Source organism: Leopardus geoffroyi, chromosome C1, assembly GCF_018350155.1.
Source record: "Leopardus geoffroyi isolate Oge1 chromosome C1, O.geoffroyi_Oge1_pat1.0, whole genome shotgun sequence".
Taxonomy (NCBI): domain Eukaryota; kingdom Metazoa; phylum Chordata; class Mammalia; order Carnivora; family Felidae; genus Leopardus; species Leopardus geoffroyi.
Genome location: NC_059328.1, coordinates 193,493,979 through 193,510,241, shown reverse-complemented (window position 1 = coordinate 193,510,241; position 16,263 = coordinate 193,493,979). Strand labels below are relative to the sequence as shown.

The 16,263-nt window shown below is 43.5% G+C and overlaps 1 protein-coding gene across 1 annotated transcript in view; it reads right to left on the bottom strand.

Moving 5' to 3' along the window:
* Positions 1-11,762: 11,762 nt before the first annotated feature.
* Positions 11,763-16,263, bottom strand: part of LOC123596933 — a 48,037-nt gene continuing 43,536 nt past the window's right edge. The window contains exon 4 of the mRNA XM_045475149.1: positions 11,763-12,129. Coding sequence (XP_045331105.1) covers positions 11,777-12,129 — 353 coding nt within the window. The 3' untranslated portion in view covers positions 11,763-11,776. The remainder of the gene's footprint in view (positions 12,130-16,263) is intronic.

Genomic DNA, 16,263 nt, shown 5'->3' with positions numbered 1-16,263 from the left:
AAAGAAAGAAACAGGGGCAGAAAAATACAAGTTCCCTCCTGGTATCCCTGCAGGGGCTTAACTCAAGGCCAAACAGTCACAGAGAGAACAGTGGCAATCCTGAGGCTCAGAGAGAGTTTGGATAATTAATTACAATTAAGTGGTAATTAATAATGATTTGAATAATTGAGGGTTCCCTACCTTCAGGCTGTGGGCTGGAGACAGTAACACTGAGCCATCATGGAGCCCGAGACAAAGGGGAAATCAGTAATATGTACCCCATCTTTACTAAAATTGTTGATAGTTTGTTCATTACAGGTTTCTTACATAATTTTGTTTTTCAAAACATTCCACTTATTTACTATTTATCTTGATTGCCGAGTTTTTGTGCCCCCTTAAATTGGGCTCCTGTGGCAAGTGCCTCACTCACCTCTCCTTAGCCCAGAAACAATGGAAGGGGCATCTGGATACGGCTTGGCCTGACCTGTAGGTGGGAATAGAGGGAGTCAAATCCCTGGGAGGGAGTCAAATCCTCTGATCCTGGGTGTCCTGAAATTTCCAAATTACTGAGAACGGAATAATCCAATTCTAGTCTGGGATTAAAGACAGCCCAAGTCTTCTGTGTACCATTACTACATGTTACAGATGAGGAACGGAGTCTCAGTGAGTGTGACAGACATGCCTAGATGACAGATCTAGAGAGTGGCAAGTGAGGACTTGAATCCATACCCGGCCGACTCCACAGGCTGTACATCCCACCACTCCCCACAAAAATGATAAATAATGTATTTGTTTTTCTTAACACTCAGCTAAAAGTCATGACACAATATCTTCTGTTAACTTTTAGTAACTTTTTTCTTCATATAGAAGTAGTATATATTCATGGAAAAGAAATAAGAAAATACACATAAAGGAGAGAAATCAAAATAAATCAAAATCCTACCCCAAGAACCACCCACTATTAGCGTTTTGTTGCATCTCTCTCCAAGTTTTATTTTAGTAAAGGTACATTATATTTTGGGGCGCCTGGGTGGTTCAATTGGTTAAGAGTCTGGCTCTTCATTTCAGCTCAGGTCATGATCTCGAGGTTCATGATATCAAGACCCACGTCCAGCTCTGTGCTGACAGCATGGAGCCTCCTTGGGATTCTCTCTCCCCCTCTCTTTCTGTCCTTCCCCATCTGCTGGGCATGCGTGCATGTGCTCTCTCTGTCTCTCTCTCTCAAAATAAATAAATAAACATTTTTTAAAAAGGATAAATTATATCTGTATGATTTAAAAATAAAACTAAGCTACAGACACAGTAGTTTTTAATGTGCTCTCTTAACAGTATGCTGTGAACATCTTTTTCTGTCATTGCTTTTTTTGCAGAGTAACTTGCAATAGCTTCATAATATGCATTCACTGGTTCATGAATATTTATTGAAGGCCAGCTACTCTCCAGGCAGTGACCAGGCACTGGAGATGTGTCAGTTAACAAAACAAAAAAATTGTCCCTCTAGGGCTAACGTTTAAATAGAGGGAGACCTTCCATGAATGTTTTACTCATTCTTAAAATAAATAAATAAATAAATAAATAAATAAATAAATAAATAAATAGAGGGAGACCTTCAAAAAATAAATGAATCAATCTGTGTCACTTAATAGGGACACTATTTTGGATGTGTCGGGGAGTCTTCTGTGACAGGAAGCTGTTTGGGGCTGAACTCCACCCCCCCCCCCCGTGGCCCCCTGCTCCCCCAATTCATATGTTGAAGTCGTAACTCCCACCACCTCAAAGTGTGAGGCACAAATACTGTCTGTATTTGGAGGCAGTGTCTTTAGAGAGGTAATAAGTTAAAATAAGATCATTAGGTTGAGCCTTAAGCCAAATGACTGGTATCCTTTTAAGAAGAGGAAGTTCAGGTGCCTAGGTGGCTCAGCTGGTTAAGCGTCTGACTTTGGCTCAGGTCATGGTCTCATGGTTTGTGGGTTCGAGCCCCGCGTCGGGCTCTGTGCTGACAGCTCGGAGCCCGGAGCCTGCTTTGGATTCTGTGTCTCCCCCTCTCTCTGCCCCTCCCCCACTCACGCTCTGTCTCTCGAAAATAAAATGTTAAAGAAGAGAAAGTTTGGACACAGACATACAGAGAGGGAAGGCCACGTGAAGACACAGGGAGAAGATGGTCACCTATAATCCGAGCAGTGGGGCCTGCTACAGGTCTTTCCCCACACGGCCTCAGGAAAAGCCAACCCTCTCGGCACCATCTGGGACCTCCAGCCTCTAGAACTCTGAGAAAAGCAGTTTCTGTTGTTTAAGCTACCAAGCTGGGTACTTTGTTATGGCAGCCCTAGCGAACTAACAGGTGCAGAGAGGTCCGAGTGCAGTGAAAGGGTACCACTAGGTCCTAGAGCACCCTGCGGGCCTCAGAAAGGGCTTCAGAATATTGTCTGCAAAATAGGCAGCCGCTGGAGAACCACTAGAATATATATATATATATATATATATATATATATATATATATGCAGTTAAAAAACTGGCTTTTTAAAAAAATGTTTGTATTTTGAGAGAGAGGGCGAGCGAGCAGGGGAGGGGCAGAGAGAGAGGGAGACAGAGAATCCCAAGCAGGTTCTGCACTGTCAGCGTGCAGCCAGATGTGGGGCTTGATCCCGCCAGCCATGAGATCATGACCGGGGCCCAAATCAAGAGTCGGACACTTAACTGACTGAGCCACCCAGGCGCCCCGGACCTAGCATATTTTAACAAAGGTCCTCGGCTCCTTTGGGGAGCCCATGTATCAAAAAGTTTGGAACCCTCTTATCCATCAATCAATATGTGGCAGAGCATGGTAAAGGTTTGCAGCGAGAGGCTTCAGGGACACTGGCCCTGAGTCCTAAGCCCTCTTTGTACCCCCACCGTCCCGCTTGGCCATCCTACTCCCCTATCTGATAAACTGGATAAACCATCATTTTAAACCAGCCTCAGACTTTTTCCATGAGTCCTCTTCCACAGGGTCATTCAGCAAGACCTCTTTCCCCATTTCAAGGCCTTCTGGTGGCTATCCCTTTCTCTCCCTTATCTCTTCTCCCTCTTGCTGGATCTGACACCCAGGTTCTCAATCCTCAGGCTCCCTCTACCCCAACTCAAGCCTTCCTAGCTCACTGGCACCAGCTGCCGTCTGCCAGAATTCCAACTTACTCTTCTCTCCTGCTTCTCTCCCTCTCATGCCCTCATTCCCAGGGAATGGAGAAATGGAAGCCTTATGTGATATCTGCAAGTGAAATTTCAGGGAAGTAGACGATGTCTGTTAGTCGGATATGGGACTGAAGTCATGACTACTCTGCCCCATTTGGAAGCCTCACGCCTTCTGTTAAAGGAGATGTGGTTTATACATACAATGGAATACTACTTGGCGTGACAAAGAATGAAATCTGACCATTTGCAGTAACATGGATGGAACTGGAGGCTATTATGCTAAGTGAAATAAGTCAGTCGGAGAAGGACAGATACCATATGTTTTCACTCATATGTGCAACTTGAGAAACTTGACAGAAGACCATGGGGGAAGGAATGGGAAAAAAAATAGTTTCAGAGAGGGAGGGAGGCAAACCATAAGAGACTCTAAATACTGAGAACAAACTGAGGGTGGATGGGGGGTTGGGGAGAGGGGAAAGTGGGTGATGGGCATGGAGGAGGGCACTTGTTGGGATGAGCACCGGGTGTTGTATGGAATAAAATTTGACAATAAATTACATTTAAAAAAAATCAGAGGTAATGGGTAGAGGGGCAGTTAAGTAGCTAGGAGTTGGACTGAACTTTGACCAGCGTGCTCCTCCAGGGAAGCTTTTGTTAGTTTCCAGATTCCTCTTAGGCTCCTGAGGGGTCCTGTCTCATGAGCCCTCATCAGTAGCTTCCTTTAAGAATGTATGTACAGATGTTTGCCTCCCGTTCAAGGTCTGTCCATGTCCTCCACCAGCCCCCGAGGCCTATTGACTCTATCAATGTATACTTATCCCGCTGAAGGCTGCATTTTGACTGTTATTCACTTCATGAAGACGAGAGATCAAACTGTTCTCTCTCAAGAACAATAAACACATAGAAGTGGAAAAAAACAAATGGATGCCATCAGTAAGGGTGCCAGTTCAGCCCAGACTCTTGGGCTGATCTGTTCACTTGACCACAGATGAGAGTTGACATTAAAAAGACAGGTAGCTGAATATTCCCAAGTGCAAACACCGCAGGGCTGAAGAAGGGGAACCCCAGGAGGGTCACTGGCCTGGGTCCCTGCTCTCACAAAGGGCCTCAATGCCACCCGGTTAAACCAGTATTTACAGAGAAGCATTGGTAGGTTTGAAGAAAGAAGATCATTTCCTCCCAACTTATCTCTGTTTCTCATTACTGGGCCACATCTGTCGTGAATGTTGAACCAGTATTTTTAATAAATCCCCTAATAATTCCCTTAATCATCCTGGGAATAGCATAATTATATTGAACTGAATGTGTGTGGGTGTGCATGTGTGGGTTGAAATTGTTTACTTCTTAGATACTGACATTTAAAATATACCCCAAAGTTGTAACACTATTTTGGCATTTCTTTTTCTTTTTCTTCTTCTTCTTCTGTTTGTTTTGGTTTGGTTGGTTTGCTTTAATATGGAAGTGGCCTGTGCTTCTCCTGACCTCTGAAAGGCCTTATGAAAACCTGAAACCGAGGCAAGGTGACAAAGTCTGGTCATTTAGCAGTAGGGCCTCCTCATGTTACTTCTTTACTTAGAAAAATAAAATGTTGTTGCAGAAGATCCCGAGTTACAAATGTTCTTCCTAGGCCAGCCAGTTTCTGAATTCTTAGATTTTTTTTGTTTAATTTGGCTATCAGGGAACTTTCTAGACTGGAAACATCTAAGCAAGACCAAAACAAAATCTCAAGGGTGAATCCACATCTTCCAGGTTGAGTGAGAATCAGATATGCCTCTGGGATGAAGTGAGCAAGGGAATTGATTTTCACCCTACACAGTCATCTCAAAATCAGATAGAAGGTGAGTGAAAAATTATACAGGTTTCTGCGTATCTTACCAGATTCTCATTCCTATTTTCTTGGGCAAAAGAGCAAAGTGCCTGGTGTACTTTGTTAAGAACGTTAGCAAAACTGTGGTTTAATCTTTGTAATTGTCATTGCTAACCAGACACTAACGGTGCCTCTAGGTTCAGTAGAGAAATGACAGCAAAAAACTTCTTAGTGACACTCATACTTCATAATAATACCGTCATCTTGAGTTTGAGGGATCATGACACTGTCTGTATGTAGTTTTAAATTCCCCAGTGATGCCAAATATATTTGTGTCAACAGACGCTGTTCCAAAATACCGGAGTTCAATTTAGCTGAATACCAGGGGACTGACTCAAATTACGTTGAAGGAAAAAAATATATCTTTAACCAACTCAGATGGAAAAACATGAAAAATCTGTGTTACAAAGGGTTGTAAAGTAGTAAAGTAAGACGTTTCCATAAAGGCTAATACATTTTGTATTTTCTTTAATTATATTATTGTAACCTTTTTCAATTCCGTATGTGAAAATGCTGTCTTTACCAACTCATAATAGCATCTAATTCATTACTATTAACACATCACTGTTTTTAGAAATGTGGAACTTTGTCTTCTATTACAGAACTATTTAATATAGTGAAATACCGATAATCGTAGTAATAATAATCACTAATGTAATATCGAACTCTAAGCAAGTACTTAATATGAGCTAGAAGCTTTGCTAGTTAAGCACTTTTGTGGATTATTTTATATAAACCTCCTGACAACCTTATGAGATAGGTAATTTGTTAATTCTTATTCTAGTGAATGGCTAAGATTTTTTATTGAGAATCTACTATATGCCGGGCACTGGACACGTATTAACTCATTCATTCTTCACAACTCTCCACAAAGCAGGTGCTCTCATTATTCCCATTTTAGGGATGAGGAGACTAAGGCACAGAGTTGAAGTGATCCGCCAAAGGCCAGACAGCTGTAAGTGACAGAGCCAACACTTAAACTGTCTGTCTCCAAGCTTAATCTCTTCCTTACTAAGCAGCTGCTCAACACAAATTACATTTTTTTTTTTTTTGAGCCTTTTGTGTGTCAGGCACTGTATCAAGTGATCTTCATGGGTTAATTATTCCTCCTTGAGGAGCTCATTGTTTTCCCATTTTTCAAATGAGGAAAATGAGGCACAGGCCAATTGTTCAGGGTTCAAAACCTGGTCGGGCCTGACTCCCAAGCTCGTTCTCTTTCCATTGTATTGCACGGGAAAAGATGGTATGGCCTTCTGAAGGTGCCTGGTGACTCTGAGGGAAAAGTCTATGTTTTGTGGGAATCCAATTAATCAGGTCCTGACGTAGGAGAAACACTCGATCAGTATAGCATGCTGTACGTCAGACACACAGGCGTGGACAACTGGACGGCACCCTCTCCATGGGTCTCCCTGCACCTTCCAGCATTGGCCCAAGAAACAGAGAGCAAAGAAAGGCAGATGAGGCCGCCGTCTTCAGAAACCAGCCCTAGAAGGCCTCCGGCAGTGTTGTGGCCACGTCTGGAAGACATGGGGTCAGAACGTGGCCTCACCGGTGCTGATTCCACAGGGTTTTAAGCCACTTGTGAGGGCCAGTGTTTGAAAGGTTCAAGTGGAAGCACCGGAGAAACCATCCTTGCAGGGTGAAAACCCGCTTAGTGGTTTTTCCTGTTATTCATTTTGAGTTTCCTCTTCCTTATCATTGAACATTGTTTAAGGAATTACTGAAGTACGAAGCTGCAGCAATTTCTATTTGCTTAAGTTGCTTTTTGACATACATTCTCAGCCTCAGCTTTTGACAGCAACCTTCAAAAATCCGGCCGTGGTGCCAGGCCAGGCTGGTGCACTGTGCCAGAGATAGTTCTCCTGAAAAAGAGGTGCTTCATTTTCCTGAACCATATACACAATTGTCCCTTTGCTTTGATCCTTCAGAAATGAGTCTTTCACACAATAACCCACCGTCATTTCTTCTTCCTGAAATCATCTCATTTTATTGTATTATATATATATATATATATATATTTATTTATTTATATATATATATGTAGGTATACACACACGCACTATATTCATATAATCACAAATTGACTTACAATGCTTGAGTCTTCAAAGAAAAGAAATACACAATAATAAATGTATAAGGAAAGATTATATGGCACCTAGCAGGCACTCAATACATTTTGTTAAAGTGAAATAAAATACATTTGAAAACATAAATTATAAAAGATCAAGGCTTGTCCCTGGATTTAAAAAACACAGTTATAGCCTCAGAACATAACCAACCCCATAAACAAAGATTTATGCACAGATATTTATTGCAGACAACATGGAAACAATGTGAATAGGCAATTATAACAGAATTATGAAGTAAATGGCATACCCATGAAGAAATATTATGCAACCATGTAAATGATGCTCATAACGTGTTTTAAGAACATGGAGAAATGCTTTTGTAATGCAAAATTTATCAAATAAGGGGAATAAAAAATAAGTTCAGTTCCATAAGGATACATTGAAGGGGTGCCTGGGTAGCTCAGTCAGTAGAGCATGCGACGCTTGTGAGTTTGAGCCCCATGTTGGGTGTAGACATTACTTAAAAATAAAATCTTTTTTTTTTTAATCTTTGTTTTTGAGAGACAGAGAGACAGAGCACGAGCAGGGGAGGGGCAGAGAGAGAGGGAGACACAGAATCCGAAGCAGGCTCCAGGCTCTGAGCCGTCAGCACAGAGCCCGACACGGGGCTCGAACTCACGGACTATGAGATCATGACCTGAGCTGAAGTCGGACACTCAACCAACGGAGCCACCCAGGCGACCCCAAAAAATAAAATCTTGAAAAAAAAAAAAAAGGATACATTGAACAGAATGAAAAACTGGAAGGGAATATGCTCACATGTTAATCGGGTTTCAGGGTAGTGAGACTACTTTTTTCTCTTGCTTTTCCATTTTTCAGAATTTGTCTCAAATAATGAAGATTTCTTATTTTGATAATTAGAAAAAATGAAAAAACTAGAAAACATTTCTACAGACAAAACTTATTCATACAGCAACTCAAAATCAGTGAAAAGTTTATACATTTATGATATAAGTTAAACCCATCGGGTGGTTTTAAATATAATCCTGTAAGAGTCACATAATTGAGTTTCCATAATCCTTGTAGGCAATCTGTTCCAAAGTATGATGGTCAAACATTTCAAGCTTACCTTCCATTATTTGGTTTCAATATAATCCACGATGAATTAGTGACTTTATAGCAAATATGTGTGCTGTCGTATTCTGACATCTTTCTTTTACTAAACAACCTACCATCTCACCTTTTCCTTATTTTATCATCCCTTGATTGTTTTTATTGCAGCATCTATTTTCTCAGGCTCTTGGGGTGCTAATTCTCCCATTCACTGTCTCCTGACTTTCTCTCCTGTTGGATCATTTCCTCGTGAGGTCTGTAGTTTTTCATTGTGAGCATATCTTTAGCAAGATGCATTGTTTGTTCTGTTGTTGCATGTGCTTTGAGTCACAAAAGTGCCCTCAAAGAGAGATTTTGCATTTGCTTCTGGCGTGGCTCTCTGGGATTCCATTCCATTCAGCACCCACTTTTATACTAATTTCTGGGCTCGGAAGTCCCATACCATGTGGACAGTATAAATTTAGATCTTATACTTTTGCACAGGTTTCTATTTCTCAAAGGAAACTCCCTCTTACACACAAAGCACGCAGGGCACAAGCTTCCTGTAGGCCATGGGTGTGGTCTGTCTAACATTCTTGTCACAGAGCGGTCAGCCCTCCCTGGACTCTGCTCTGCAGCAAAGGTCTTGGTTCCAGCTCCCAGCTGGTATGAGCCCTCAGTCACAGCCTTCCTCTTCACAAAGATAGCACTAAAATGCCAGCCCATGGCCATTAGGGCCGACGTCTGGGTAACAGTGTCCCTGGGACTTCTTTGTTGTCTCATATACCAATTGCTCTCATTTTGAGTTCCATCTTTTGTTTTGGTACCTGGCTGTTTCCTTTCAAAGGCCACACACACACACACACACACACACACACACACACTTTTAGGGTTATTGCATTTTATTCAGGAATCCTATGGTGTGGAGTGGAAAGAATTGCCTCAGCTAAATTTCAAGTCCTCAAGAGGTTTTTGGGAGAAGAGCACCTCAGACCGTATCATTAGCACACCCGGTGTGTTGCTGTCCCTTTTGAGGAGACTCACAAGAGACTAGTCATTAACAACAGAGCATCTACGTTTTACCAATTTTTCACCTTTTAAAATAAGTTCAAGGCTCAAGGAGCCTGGCTGGCTCATCAGTTGAGTGTGCAACTTTTTAAAATTATTACTATTAATGTTTATTTATTTTGGGGGGGGGGGGCAGAGGGTGAGCCAGGAGGGGCGGGGAGGGAGAGAGAGACAGAGAGACACCGAATGTGAGGCAGGCTCCAGGCTCTGAGCTGTCAGCACAGAGCCCGAGGCGGGGCTCAAACTCACAAGCCATGAGATCATGACCTGAGCTGAAGTCAGACGCTTAATCGACTGAGCCACTCAGGCGCCCAGAGTGTGCGATTCATGATCTTGGGTGTTAAGCTCAAGCCCCACGTTGGGTGGAGAGATTACTTAAAATAAATAAATTAGTTAAAAAAAATAAATTCCAGGCTCTTCATGTATGATAATATGATCTTCATTTCCTTAAATTCTTTTGTTAGAATTTTTTTAGTGTTTATTTATTTTTGAGAGAGAGACAGAATACGAGCGAGGGAGGGCAGAGAGAGGGAGACACAGAACCTGAAGTAGGCTCCAGGCTCTGAGCTGTCAGCACAGAACACGATGTGGGGCTCAAGCTCACAGACCGTGAGATCATGACCTGAGCAGAAGTTGGATGCCTAACTGACTGCGCCACCCAGGCGCCCCTCCTTAAAATTCTTTACTGGGTAGAAATGCTCTAAGAATGTCATCCTTTATGTGTGTTGAGGTGGGCAAAAAAGCTAAGAAGTTTCTCTGGACTGTATCCACCACCCTCGTAGTATCATCTGAAGACAGCTTCAACACCAAACCATGGTCAAACTAATTCTTAAAAAGTAAATACCAGGCTTCATAATGGCCAGCAGAAAACTAGATTTACTTCCTGCATCTTTCCCAGGATTTTTCTTATGATTAATTCCAAAGGGCAGTGTCACCCAGATGAAACATAATTTATAAAGTATGTGCTGTGGCTGCCCAGGTACCGTAATAGGGAAGTGAACTGGGCTTCCTCCCTCACCGTGAGTTCAACCCTGGCTGAAGGAAAGAGCCCAATAGAAGGAAAATGAAACCTACCTTAATGGGGGCACCTTGTGCCTCTTCTCCAGGCCGGTGGTCAATCTTGCTCCCGAGATCGCTGGCATTTATAGCCACGTCCTCCTTATTGGTGGAGAAAAATTTAAGGCGGGGGGCGGGGGGGGGGGAATGCTGGGTACACATAAGCACAACCCAGGGGTAACTGATCAATAGGTTCTGATTTTTATCTGCATCAATAAGATGAGTTTTCCTCCAATGCGTGGACACCTCAACAGAGAGTAACGTTTTTCAAAAAGACATAAAACTTGTTTCTTGCTGGGGATAGAACACCACCAAGATTTTTGGAAGCTCTTTTTGCCACCTGTCACCTCGTTGGCTTGTTATCACTCATTTCACTGCAGAAGTTGCCCAGGGCTGAAGGCCCCCAGGTGTCCACTGGGCAAAGCCAGGGCACCGAAGTTAGCACTGCCCTGCAACCTTCCCTGACACAAGTTTCCCTTTGCAGCCCTGAAATTGGTTCGGTGCTTCTGTCCAGATTTCCTTGCTCGTAGCTCAGTGGGCGGGTCTAACCCTCTCATTCTGATCCGTCGTGTCTCCGCTCCACCACTACTGGAATTTCCACTCATATCGCTGCCCTTCCACCGTAAATCTTCCCCTCGTTATTCCTGAACTCAGTCCACACGGGCTTTCACATGAGCCAACAGCACATTTGCCACCTCCGCTTGTGTTAACCATTGGCCGCAATCTTCTAAGTGCCAACAGATGAACCAGTGTGATTCAGGCAGGAAAGGTAGAAACGACTGTGACAGATCTTTGGAAAGCCAAACACTACTTGGTACCTCACTTGTGATGGGAAAATATTCTGACACACAAGAGGCATCTGAATTTATTAGGCTGGCACAGCTATAACGTAACTACTGATAGCTGGGGTTTTTCTCACAGTCTGATAACAGCTTTGTTGCATGATAGCCCTTGGTCGTTTATTGCTTCTTGTGGCGAGACACACAGAAAAGAGCGTAATTATGCCTTGACTGGCTGACTTGGATTTGTGACTCATTTGATCAGAAATGTGTGCTCTAACCATAGCAGTTTAATTCATGGTCGTAGTTGGCCTGAGAGTAGATTTAAAAACAAGCCTAGAGAGCACTTAGGAAAAAAGAGCTGCTTCCCTAAGTTAGTGTTTCTGCTTTGCTTCCTATTTTAGCCCCAAACACGCTTGAGTTTTGATTTTGGCCCTGTAACTTTGTAAAAGCTATACAGGTAAGTCCAAAGGGCTAAATAGGGGAGCGCCTGTGTGGTTCAGTCGGTGGGGCGTCCCATTTCGGGGATGGTTCATGACCTCACGGCTTGTGAGTTAGAGCCTCGCGTTGGGCTCTGTGCTGACAGCTCAGAGTCTGGAGCCCGCTTCGGATTCTTTGCTCTGTCTCTCTCTCTCTCTCTCTCAAAAATAAATAAACATTAAAAGAAAAAAAGGGCTAAGTCGGTAATTAAAAGGTCATAAAGTCTCTTCATGTTGCTTCAGCCTGGAGAGATGGACCTGTCCAGGATCTTCCATGTGTGAAGAGCAAGAAATAGCAGGGAGTGGAAGAGGAAGGGGTCGTGAGCAACAGGTCTGTGGTACAAAGATGAACGTAGCTGTGTCAGTGACAGAAAATGGGCAGAGAGGAGACAGGCCAGGTCCCCGGCTTTGCCCCATGCCCGGGCACAGGAACGGTGGTACAGCATCGGCCCCAAGAGAAGATGAGAAACCCAGATCCGCAAGGTCATGGCGCTGAGAGGTCGCTGGTGTGGAATGTTCGTAGGGTTGGTCTGGGATCATCTGAGGATCCCAGCGGCGAGCAACTGAATCTGGCGGGAAAATAACTGTGAGTGGAATTATTGATTTCTTGACCACACTTTGTAGATATACTGGATGTTGTTTCATCCAGTTGTTTGTTGTTTCAATCAAAGGATTGAAGCCAAGACAAGGACTTGTGAGAATGGGTGGGAAATCTGGAGTCGGCACGTAGAGGTCCTTATTCAGAAATCTCATAAAAATCAGGAGTAGACACAAGATAGAAACATGAGGCACTTTGACAAGGACGAGCTGAAAAACGGTGAAGAGGTCAAAAGATAAGACACTGAACACCCTTCAAATGGGATTTCTCTCAGCATTTGAACTTTTTGAAATCTCACTATCCTCAGGCAATCCTCAAAGAACATAATTTATTTTCTACTTAATGACTGACAAAGGGGCTATCAATTTCCCATAGAGGCCATGTGATGGTGAATTTTATGTGTCAACATGACCAAGCTAAAGGATGCCCACGTAGCTGGTAAAACATTATTCTGTGTGTGTCTGTGAGGGCATCTCTGGAGGAGATCAGTATCTGATTCCATAGACTGCATAAAGGAGATTCATCCTCACTGGTGTGGGTGGGCAACATCCAATCTGCAGAGGGACTGAATGGGACCAAAAGGCAAAGGAAGAACAAATTCTTGGCTTTTTCTTTTTGAGCTGAGGTGTTCACCTGCCCTTGGCCATGAGTGCTCTTGGCCTCAGGCCTTTGGACTCCAGGACTTACACCAGGCCCACCCCTACCCACTACACACAGTTTACAGGCCTTCAGACTCAGACTCAATTATACCACTGTTTGTCCTGGTTCTCTGGCTTGCAGAGGACTGATCACGGGACTTCTTGACCTCCATAGTTACGTGAGCCAATTCTTCGAATTCCCCAAATTCCTATGATGTATATTATGATCTATACATTCACACATTTCATATCCTATTGGTTCTGTTTCTCCAGAGAACTCTAATGCAGGCCATTTCTTCACATAAAGTCTTCTATTATAGGGAGAATATAAACCACATTTAAAAATACAACCAGGCTTCTTCTTCTATTCCCTTTCCTTCTTTTCTCTTCTCTTCCTCAACAGTTCAGTCTTAAAGCCATGGGGTGAGCAAAACAAGAGATGTGTCTGTGGGAGTAGGGGGCCGAGTGGGGAATGGCCCAGGGTGGGGTACCAGAGTCTGCACGGAGAGAACAGGTACCCCGTTAGAGGGGTAGCCTGGCACAAATGTCAGAGCCCTGGTGGTGTGCCAAGGCTATCCCGTGGAGACCAGTCTTGGTATAGTGGAGGTGGAGGTTCTAGCCTGAGTAGGTTGAGGAGGTAAGGTTGCCAGATTTAGCAAAACAAAAACAAAAACAAAAACAAAAACAAAAAAAAAAAACACCAAAAAAAAAAACAAACAAACACCCAACCCCCCCCCCCAAAAAAAACCCCAAAACCGAAACCAAACAAAACATGACACCTGGTTAAGTTTGAAGTTCAGATAAACAATAAGTAATATTTTTAGTATGAATATCTTGCATGAATTCCTTGAAGTTTCTCTGAAATTCAAATTTAACTGGACATCCTATATTTTGCCTGGTAACGGGATGACGGGGGACATCGACCCAGAGGGTGGCCTGGAGCGGGGGTGTTGGAGCTTGAGCGGGGTGGGGAGGGCATCCATGAGGATGGGGAAGTGGCCCAAAAGGAGGGGGTCAGAGCTGGAGTAGGGAAAGGAGGGCCTTGGCGTGGGAAGTGGAATGGCAGAGGAGTTGTGAGGTTCCTGGGGCTGCTGTAACAAATGACCACAGATCTGGGAGCTTCATGCAACAGAAATCTATTCTCCCCCAGATCTGAAGGGCAGGGGTCTGAAATCAAGATGTCTGCTGGCAGTGCCACATCCAAATACTCTAGGGGAGAATCCTTCCTTGCCTCTTCCAGCTTTGGGTGGCCACGGGCATATTTCTCGGCTTGTGGCTGCACAACTCCAATCCCTGCCTGGGTCTCTATGTGGCCTTCCCCTCTTCTCCCTGTGTGTCTCTCCCCTGTGTGTATATCCTTTCTAAATTTATTTATTTTTGAGAGACAGAGAGAGAGCATGAGCAGGGGAGGGGCAGAGAGAGAGGGAGACACAGAATCCAAAGCAGGCTCCAGGCTCCGAGCTGTCAGCACAGAACCCGACGTGGGGCTTGAACCCACGAACCGTGAGATCATGACCTGAGCCGAAGTCGGACGCTTAACCGACTGAGCCACCCAGGTGTCCATGTGTATATCCTTTCTAAAGACAGTGGTCATTGGATTTAGGCCTCACTCATAATCCCCAAGCCCCCTTTTCCAAATAAAGTCACATTCACAGGTTTTAGGGGTTAGGATGTGGACATGTCTTTGCGGGGGAGGGGGGGGAGCAACCATTCAACCCAGTCTAGTAACATATAGGGAAATGATCAAATAAGAAAATATTTTAAAGATAATGCAAGTCTGGGGGTGCCTGGGTGGCTCGGTTGATTAAGTGTCCGACTTGGCTCAGGTCAGAATCTCACAGCTCGTGAGTTCAAGCCCCACATCGGGCTCTGTGCTGACAACTCAGAGCTTAGAGCCTACTTCGGATTTTCTGTCTCCCTCTCTCCGTCCCTCCTCTGCTTGTGCACTCTCTCTCTCTCTCTCTCTCTCTCTCTCTCTCTCTCTCAAAACTAAATAAACATTTTAAAAATTTTTAAAAAGATAATGCAAGGTGTAAGAAAGTGGTCTGGTTTCATTCTTCTGCATGTTGCTGTCCAGTTCTCCCAGCACCATTTGCTAAAAAGACTGTCTTTTTTCTATTGGATACTCTTTTTTGCTTTGTCAAAAATTAGTTGGCCATATATTTGTGGGTCCAATTCTAGGTTCTCTATTCTATTCCATTGGTCTATGTGTCTGTTTTTGTGCCGATACCTTACTGTCTTGATGATTACAGCTTTGTAGTAGAGGCTAAAGTCTGGGATTGTGATGCCTCCCAGTTTGGTTTTCTTCTTCAATTAAACTCAAAATGGATGAAAGACCTAAATGTGAGACAGGAAACCATCAAAACCCTAGAGGAGAAAGCAGGCAACAACCTCTCTGACCTTACTGCAGCAATTTCTTGTTCGACACATCTCCAAAGGCAAGGGAATTAAAAGCAAAAATGAACTATTGGGACCTCATCAAGATAAAAGCTTCTTCACTGCAAAGGAAACAATCAACAAAACTAAAAGGCAACCGACAGAATGGGAAAAGATATTTGCAAATGACATATCGGATAAAGGACTAGTATCGAAAATCTGTAAAGAACTTACCAAACTCCACACCTGAAAAACAAATAAACCAGTGAAGAAATGGGCAGAAGACATGAATAGACACTTGTCCAAAGAAGACATTCAGATGGCCAACAGACACATGAAAAGATGCTCATCATCACTCATCATCAGGGAAATACAAATCAAAGCCACACTGAGATACCACCTCACACACGTCAGAGTGACTAAAATGAACAGATCAGGAAACTATAGATGCTGGCGAGGATGTGGAGAAATGGGAACCCTCTTGCACTGCTGGTGGGAAAGCAAGCTGGTGCAGCCATTCTGGAAAACAGTGTGGAGGTTCTTCAAAAAATTAAAAATAGAACTACACTTCAACCGAGTGATAGCACTACTTAGGAATTTATCCAAAGGATACAGGAGTGCTGATTCATAGGGACACATATACCCCAATGTTTATAGCAGCGCTTTCAACAATAGCCAAATTATGAAAAGAGTCTAAGTGTCCATCAACTGATGAATGGATAAAGAAGTTGTGGTTTATATATACAATGGAATACTACTTGGCAATGAGAAAGAATGAAATCATGCCATTTGCAGCAACATGGATGGAACTGAAGGGTATTATGCTGAGTGAAATAAGTCAGTCAGAGAAGGACAAATATCATACATTTTCACTCATATGTGGATCTTGAGAAACTTAACAGAAGTCCATGGGGGAGGGGAAGGGGAAAAATAGTTACAAACAGAGAGGGAGGGAGGCAAACGACAAGAGACTCTTAAATACCGAGAACAAACTGAGGGTGGATGGGGAGTGGGGAAGAGGAGAAAATGGGTGATGGGCATTGAGGCGGGCACTTGTTGAGATGAGCACTGGGTGCTGTATGTAAGCCGAT